Below are 8939 nucleotides of genomic sequence, written 5' to 3'. Positions count from 1 at the left end.
CCCTGCCCTTCCCTGCCCTTCCCTGCCCTGCCCTTCTTTCCCTTCCTTTGAAAAAATAATCTTACGTGCTTAACACAGCATTTCTATAAATTATAGTGCTGTGATGTTTGAAGTCTAACATTTAGAAAAATTCATGATGGTTAAGGAAGCTATAACCGCGGCTCACAGCAAACCTGGATTCCCTGCTTTCCGTGAGATATCGTAAGTTCTGTTAGTCCAGATGGCAAAGTTTAAATCTGTCACCAATCTGGGATGAAATATTGCTGAAGCTCAGAGCAGTGTAGTTCTCTGGCCCATATTTTAGCCTATCCATATTTGTGGGAGGAAGCAAACATCTCTCGTTTGCTCTCTCTTCATCTACATGGCAGCCTGGAAGTCTGAAATATTGGTCATTTCAACAGAAATGGATTAGCGGTCAAGGCACGGACGAAAAATAAATGAAACGCTCTTTATTGCAAGATATATGGAATGAATTGATTTGCATTATGGCTACCAGCACCATGTAAGTAGTGTACCTGCAGCTAAATAGAAAGATTTGTGTGATCTCTATTTCCACACATCAGCATGGGTAGTGCACAGAGAGTCCACCTCCCCTCGACTGCGTCCCCTGTGAATCCAGAGGGCCAAGTTCTGGTGAAGGGCCAAGCTGGGCCAAGGTGGGAGGAAAAACTTGCCTGGTGAAAGCTGCAAAGGAAGAGCTCAGCTGAGAGACTCGGGGAAGGTCTCAACAGACGCCTTGGGGGTGGTGGTGGGAAGGTTTCTGAAGCTCTGGTGGGTTTGCCTGTGCCACCACTGACGTTTGCCATTTCGTAGCACACTGGTGTTGGACTGCGTGGCTGAGTCTGAACCATAGGTGTTTTCATTTCTCTTCATCCCTCTCACTTTTTTTTCTTTTTGTCAAAAAACCTACAGTTCTCTCATGGTTTCCTTTTTTTATTACGCCCACCTATAACCGTGACACTGATTTTAGTCTTTCCTTCCCAACATCACACCTTCTAAATCCTGACTTAGTGCCCCAGTCTCCATACCATGAGACTGGCATAAAAAAATATAAATATATAAATAAAACACATTCTGGGATCTTGTTATTTGGTTTTGGGTTCTTGAAACCTGCAGGGTACTCTCCAAATACCTTTTCAAGTTTTCCTTTCTGCAACCTCAGGAGCAAGAACTTAATGAGTTTCTCCCATATTCCCATGACTCCAGACTCTGGGGCTTAAATGAAAATCTTTATTTCTTGTGAAAATCTAAAGTCTCTAGAGCTGGCAACAGCGGCACTGAAGGCTCACTCTGACATCTTAACACCCTGCATCTCCCACAGGCCTACTCCATGTCCCACTTGTCCCTCCTGTTCCCTTGATCCCTTGGTCACTGCTCCGCAGCACAGCTCCCTTGGGATTCCCCCAGCCACCTCCTTGGCCCACCTCCATCTGTTGCCCCAAGGGATTCCCACCTTCTTTCTTTCTTCTGTCCCTTTTCCTGTCATTCTTCTCTTGCCCTTCTCTCCAGTGTCTTTTCCTAAATTATCCCTGTTCTCCCCCCACACCCAACATATGCCACCGTGCCCCCCTCCTACTCCCCAGCTGGAGGAGCTGGGGCTGGAGGGGAGTGCTCCTCTTGTTACACCCCTTTCAAGACCTCTGATGTAGTTAAAGCAGGTACTGCCCACTTTTCTCCAACGATCTCCAGGTCCAACACTGTTCACAGGTTGGATGATGCCCTGGCAGAGTCCCACAACGCCATGGATGATGGCCAACCTTGGGTCTGCCGCTGATGCCTCTTGCTGGCTCTTCTCCCTGCAGCCTACCGCTGAGGGGCATTGCAAAGGCCAAGAAGCCCATGGGAGGAGAAGATCTGACCGTGCAGCAGCAGCCCAGGGCTGCCTGGGGTAGGGGCCAGGGAGCTCGGGGCAGCAGCCGGGGGGTGCAAGAATCAGCTCCAGCTGGAAGGCAAACACCAGCCTGGAGACCTCGCCGCAGGGAGGTGGCACGGTGGAGACCTACCTGTACAACGCGGAGGCTGCTCTCTTCAGCCCTTTAGGTCTGTTGGGTTTAGGTTCCCCGGCCATGTTGATATCTGCAATGAACGGACACACAGCTATGACACGGCACGTCCGCGCTCACTGGGAGCTGTAGCCGACCACGGAGCAAGAGAGGCTGTGCACAGCCCTGCCATCAGCAGAAACAAGCTCTCCACACCTCCCACCACGTTTCCACCTGCTTTTAGCATGTCTGGGGCCCTGCTGGCCCTCCAAAAGAAGACAAATATATTCTTGCACTTAGCAAGCCTCTTCCTTTTCCTTTACAAAGCTACTAACCATTTATTTTTGAAGTCAACGCCCCACATGTGGTCTAACCCATACACACAAATTCAGGACAGGCTTCTCAGGAGAACTCGCTGCTGTAATGATAAGGCACGGACAATATATAAAACCGCTGCACGCTGCTAACTGCTAACAATTTATCCCTTGCTCCTTCCAATGAAAATGAACGCTAAGCACGAGCTAGGCACCCCCGTTAAAAGCTGCGCGGGGTGCGGGCACACACCTGCAGCCACCCCAGCTTATCTCGGGGGAGCACCTTCTACCAGGGGAGGTGAGAATGAGCTCTTCTAATCCGCCGAGGAAATTTCTCTCCTTGGACTCAGTGCCAAACGTGCTTTTGACGTGAGAATAAAGCGATACAGCCAATTTCATGGAGGCTGCTGAGAGCCTGGCAATCTAACGCTGAGTGTGGCCCCCAGAACCGCAGAGACATGAGCTGTTGGGAGCACAAGGCCTCACCCCCTCTTCATTTCTTGGCCCAGGAGTGAGCAAATTCCCTGCTGGTTTCTGCAATCAGCCCTAAACTTTTTCTGTTCTTCAGGTCCTTTCTGTCTAAATAGGTGTCAGACCTCTGGGCGTGCCAGATCTGAGCCCAGCAAGACAGGATCTCCTTACATAGACCAAAAACACCGTTGGCACAGGGCTGGACAGGGGCTGCCCCACAGCATTGGGGCAGGTCCTCATGCTAAGCTGGTGGCACGAGTTACAGCCTCTGAGGTGCAGGTGGATTTGAAGGTCTCCATCTGGGGCGCAGGGTTTGTGGATCTGTGACTGCCAGCTGGGGTATTTAAGTTCTCACCTCCTCAGGACTTGCAGGACATGCCATAAAACTCAGCGGGTTTAAGCTTACGAATCATTGCTTTTTTCATGCTGCATGAAGGGACTTTATGGAGAAATGTGGAGGGGCTGGTCCGCTCACCATCAAAATAAAGAGCTTGCAAAGTGATCCGAAGTGAAAGGGTGCTGACTTCATTATTAACCAAGAAAATCATCTTCAGGAGCACAAGGAAGCTGCAGCACTGCTGAAACAACCTGAGCAGGAGGAGAACAGGCTGCACACGTGGGACACGGCTCCGGAGGAGCATGGACATGCTCCCACTGCCCAAATGTCTTGTGCAATTCCTCGGACTGCCTTTTAGGGTCTAGCAAGAGACATCATTCCTACTGAAGCTGGAGCTTAGCCTATTTATAAGCTTGCATAACGAGTGTGGTATTAGGGTGTCGCTCAGACACTACATTGAATGTTCCTCTGGAGGCACATTCAGAGCAGAGCGTGTGTTTTCTTTGCTGTCTTTCACCCTCCATCCTCCCATACTCAACTGCTAAGGGGAATGCAGAAGAGTGCGGAGCCTGAACGCTAGCAAGAATGTGCACGGCCATAGGACAGGTCGGTGGACAACTGCTGCCAGTGTGAACATCACGCATGCGGTTGCCTTTCTGAGTCTGTTGAGCAATGCAATGCTTCTGGCAATGCTGTTTGCTGCAAAGGAAGAGAGGAATAAACGCTTCCTTGGTGCTTCCTTGAACACATTCTTGCTCAGCTCCCTTGTCGTGAACCCTTTTTGCTGTCAGGGTGCTTCTTTCCAGCTGCCAGTCACTTTTCTTGAAAAATGAAGAGCTAATGACAGCACCATGCTGATTAACACCCTTCAAGGGAGACGCAATGAAAGCCCAATGGTGGATAATGACAACAATTAGCTCAATTTGCTGGCATGCACTGCTAGAAATGGCACTGTGGAGCCTTTATTGGGGCATGCACACAGACCAGGAAATTTATACTTCCAACCTATAGTGGTGACGAGCAATCAGATCCCTCAGGATTCCCTTGACAGTGAACAAAGAAAGACAAGAGCTCAGCATGCACATCAACCTGGACAGACTTTGCATCTGGCACCCTCCTCTGCATCGCTGAACCCATTTGCCACCCCATGGCAGTATCCACCCCTCCTGCTCATATCCAGGCACCTTTGCCCACACTAAACGGGGAGGTTGGGCTTTGTCTAGGCAATATGGTAAGGTCAAGTTATGGTGTGCATCCAGCTTTCAGTGCAGAGCTTCCCTCACTGCAATGGTAACTGCCTCCTGCAATGACTGGGGTGTCTGGGAGCCTCTGGAGAAGGCACAGAGGTTGCCTGGACCTGCCTGGAAGAGCAGTCCATGTCCCAGCACATGATGGACTACAGCTGTGGTTTCATAGAATCATAGAATCACAGAATCATAGAATCATTAAGGTTGGAAAAGACCTCTAAGATCATCAAGTCCAACTGTTAACCCAACACCACCATGCCCACTAAACCACGTCCCTAAGCGCCTCATCTACACGTCTTTTAAATACTTCCAGGGATGGTGACTCCACCACTTCCCTGGGCAGCCTGTTCCAAGGCCTGACCACTCTTTCAGTAAAGAAGTTTTTCCTAATGTCCAGTCTAAACCTCCCTTGGCGCAACTTGAGGCCATTTCCTCTCGTCCTATCGCTGGTTACCTGGGAGAAGAGACCAACCCCCACCTCGCTACAACCTCCTTTCAGGTAGTTGTAGAGCGCGATGAGGTCTCAAACACCTCCGTTTTGTGATGCATTCAGTATCTTGCTGATCAATTAAAATGCAAGTTTGATTGTTTCCATATCTGGTGACAAAGGAAGAAGAAGAAAAAAAATTGAATAAATGCTATTAATTAGACCACTTAGCTTGAGAGCTGACCTTAGCTGGGAGATGCAAGCTAGAAAGATGCTGCTGCTTTGCTCATTCATTCTGGCATGTGCTGGAAAACATTACCTGCAAATCATCATTGGCACTCGGGAGCAGATGGAGGGCTGAACCCTCCTGCCACCACCGGTGCCTGTAACTGTCCCACGGCAGCGCAGCCAGCTGCGCACCTGGAGGGGCAGGTACCACGGAGAGCTGGAGTCATTGACGTAAGGGTTTCTGCAAGGACAGCTTTTCTATGATCTATCAGAAGGAGTTGCAAGAACCTTGATGGATGCTGGGGGAGAGATGAGATCCTTAGACTACATGCCCACTCAGACGACTCAGGCACAGCGCTCACGGCACATGCAAAACTATGATGCTTTCCCACAACATTTCTCAAAACGTTGGTGCCAGTTCTCTTTCCCATCTGAACAGCTGAGGCAGGAAAGGCAGTTTCACTCGAACTGTGCCATGCAGGGCTGCTACGACTGAGTCATTACAGCAAGTGCTTGCCATGCAGGACTGGCTCCGGACTCGGACGGGGATGCTGTCCTGCTGAGTGACCACCCGCTGGCACTGGGGACAGGTGGCCTTGCACTACCAACAAGCTGCTGCCCTTGAGCAGGTTGGGGGTACTTTGCCCCTACACCGGGCACTGCCTCGAGCCATGCTACCCCAACATGCAGGCGGTGATGCCCCATGAGCTCCAGCCACCCCAAACACAGCCGTTTCCCTGGCAGTCATGGTTTGCAGCTCTTCTACGGGATCGCGTGGTTGCACCCTGCTGAAGTTACTGGCTGGAGCTGCCAGGGCAGAAAGCAGCCTACCTTCCCGCTGCCCGCCTGGGGAGGGAAGTTCTATCATCACCTCAAAGGACCTCCCCAAAACCCTGCCCATGAACAGAAGCAGGGACAGTCCCTTCAGCAACGTGTCGGCCATGTCCCCTGCCTGTCCCACCCTGTCCTTCCTCTCCACTATGTGGCCACCACCTCCTCTTTTTTAGGGGGGGGACTTTCTACCTTGTTTTGTGCAAAGACGTTTTCTAACCACGTTGTTCAGCTCTTCTTCTCTGCTGGATTTTCCTGAAAGGGGAGCATCCCTGTGTTTATATTGGTCCATGAGCAGCAAAGGAAAGCCTGCTGAGCTCTTCTGCGGTGAGACTGGCCCGTGAAGGGAAAGCAGATGAAAGGGAGCTGAATTTGCACCGCATCCAGTACATATATAGGACTCCCAGTTACAGTACAGTCCTTTTGTCTTGTTGGCATGCCAGATGTCTGGGACCAGCACTGAGAGGAGACTAAGATGTTCCTATCATGGTAAACCTTTCATCTCTCTCTTCAGCTAAGTGGGCACATGTTGCCTGTCTCTTAGCTGCATCTCCTGTATCTGTCTGGAGCATCACAACGAGCTCCTTTGCTCCCCAAGGCCCTCTTTGTCACAGCTACGGACTCTGCACGGGGCAATGCCTGGGCTGGAAGCATCCCTGGCACACTGCACTTCGCCTCGGTCTGCAGCTCCGCTCTCTGGACTGTAAAAGAAGTGAAAAGAAGTTTCTGGTATTTGAGTAAACCATGGATGGAAACAGCACACTGTCTTAAAGATCAGATGTGAGATGCAACTTTTTATTTCAGACTGCTGTGCCAGAAGCAGGGTGGGAATGGGCTGCAAATCGCTTTCCTGGGTGCCCAATGACCACTGCCCGCAGCAGGCTTAGAAACAACAATTTTTCATTAAAAATAATGTCTCCAGTTCCAATTCTCAGCTTAGAGCTGGTGACAAGAGCTTCTCAGCATGTGATGCTTCAGAGCAATCTGCAAAATAAGAATGCCGCTGGGAGCAGCTGGGGTGGTTTTGTTTGTTATTTCTTATCAGCAGTGCAGATGAGAGACTTTCATGTGTCTGGGGGGAAGTTATCTCATTTAACATCAGCTGGCTGAAGTTAGTCTGAGCTAGTCTGAGTTAGACTGTCACCTCTCTTGACAGGCAAAGGGTAAGGCCTGGTCCAGAAAGAGAACGAGGCAATGTCTCTTCCCACCCTTGTTCTTCCCCACCAGATCAAGGACAAGGACTTAGGATAATTCAGAACTGTGTTCTAGCTTCTACAATCGCAGCCCGTTACATGAGCTTTTGTTCCACAGTGTCACAGCCCTGAGGGTACTAACATGCCTGAATGGCCAAGACCAGCCTCACTTCTGACCCCTGCCCACATGGGACCCAGGAGCCTTCAGCCCCTACCTGAGCTGTGGTGTAGGAGTGCTGGTCTCCAGCTGTCTCACAGCCATGCCTGTGCCTGGCCATGGACCTGCCGATCCTGACCCGTTGGCTGACTTCCCAGCCTGGCCCCAGACCTGCCTGGTCATCACTGGGCTGTGTCTGACCCGCTCACCATCGTTGGACCTGACCCCGACCTGCAAATTGATGTCCCAGTTTCACCTTGGACTGGCCATCCCTTGACCATCCCCTTGGGAGCAACCAACCTGTGTTGCACCTGGACACCTAAAATGGCTTAAGAGAAGACTTACCAAGCGTCTGGCCAGCAAGCACACGCCCGTTCTCGCCCAGGACAGCGGCACGCGCGTGCCTCTCGTTGGAGTACTGTACGAAGGCGTAGCCCTTGTGAACGGAGCAGCCCACCACTCGGCCGTACTTGGAGAAAATGGTCTCCACATCTGACTTCTTGACCACGGCTGTGTTGAGATTGCCAATGAAGACTCTGGAGTTGATGGACTTGGGGTCATTCTTGTTCGTGATGTTGCTTGTCTGCACCTTCAATGACATCTTGAACACCTGGATGAACAAATCGGAGGTCAGGAAGGCGTGCAGGGGAATTGCTGGACTCTTACAAAAAGGGGCAGGGGATAAATCTCCCAGCAAGCCTGGAGCAAGGGAACCAGCTCCTCAACTTCAACTAATCACAGCTGGGGGGATCCCATCTCCAGAGAGTCCCTCTGTGTTGGGGAGGGGAATGTCACAGCCAGCACAAAACTTTTGCTGGAAACCCATTTATCAGGCTGACACTGGGTGTAAGCTGGTTGCTTTTGGGGGACAAAACAAGATTTAAATAAATTTTACATCTAAGTAAACGCTTTAATGCCATTATAGGAAAGCTTTTACCTTTTTACAATTCAAAGGACTGCTCTTTTTAAAGCAGTTTGCATTCAGCACCTTTGTTCATGCCCACCTCTCCAGGCTTTCCCCTGCTGAGCACCTCCAGCTCTCACCACGCACAGGGACAGCCTCGTCCCCGTGGATCCGCACTTGCAGCTGGAATAGGACTTGAGTTTTCTGGTTGCAAATGAAGAGATTTAAGTGGCGGAGCAGCCCATGAGCTCCTGTCTGATATCTGCACTCTGCTGCCTGCCTGCACATTTACATGCTGGGCTTTGAGCTGAATTTTGTGCGAACAGGAGGTGTCACTGTTAGCTTGGGAATCACTAAGCCATCAGCCAGATCGGCTGGAAGCCACTCCAACCCGCTTCCCATAGCTGCAAGGTGTGATCCCCTGGGTTTCTTGCCTGGGGTATTTAATGGGCAGCCCCTGAGAACAGGCTTCACCTCTGAGGACAAAGAGCAGCCAGGGACAGGGCTGGAAATTGCGTGAAATTAAAGCTAGTCTGGCTGCCTATTACACTGCCTGCTCACATTTCTGCAGCAAAAATTACGGTGGTTCGAAGATATCAGTTTGATTTTCATTTTCCAGAAACAGAGGGGATGCTTTGGGATCGCTACTGTGTGCTGCATACACAGTGCGTGGTATTCACCTGGGAAAAGTCAGCTCAGAGCTGTGGCAGGGATTTTATGATGCACGTTGCAGTGCTGCGCTTCCCCAGCCCCTTCCAGCAGCGCCGGCAGGTACTCCCAGCACCGGGGCAATGCCACCGGGGTGTCCACGACCCCAGGCAGTCACGGAGCCTATTGCCCTACACAGG

At 51.0% G+C, this 8939-nt stretch overlaps 1 protein-coding gene across 1 annotated transcript; it reads right to left on the bottom strand.

The window, feature by feature from the left end:
- Positions 1–2003: 2003 nt before the first annotated feature.
- LOC104081531 (RNA-binding protein Raly) lies at positions 2004–7788 on the bottom strand (the record flags this gene model as incomplete). The annotated part of the gene is made up of 2 exons (XM_009584315.1): positions 7533–7788; positions 2004–2076 (listed from the first exon to the last, which is right to left on the bottom strand). Coding segments are annotated over exons 1-2 (329 nt in total), but the record flags the coding sequence as incomplete, so codon positions are not given.
- Positions 7789–8939: the final 1151 nt, after the last annotated feature.

Source organism: Fulmarus glacialis, unplaced genomic scaffold (assembly GCF_000690835.1).
Source record: "Fulmarus glacialis isolate BGI_N327 unplaced genomic scaffold, ASM69083v1 scaffold30548, whole genome shotgun sequence".
In the NCBI taxonomy this organism is placed as follows: domain Eukaryota; kingdom Metazoa; phylum Chordata; class Aves; order Procellariiformes; family Procellariidae; genus Fulmarus; species Fulmarus glacialis.
The sequence above is the reverse complement of the archived record's forward strand: the minus strand, read 5'-3'. Positions and strand labels throughout refer to the sequence as shown.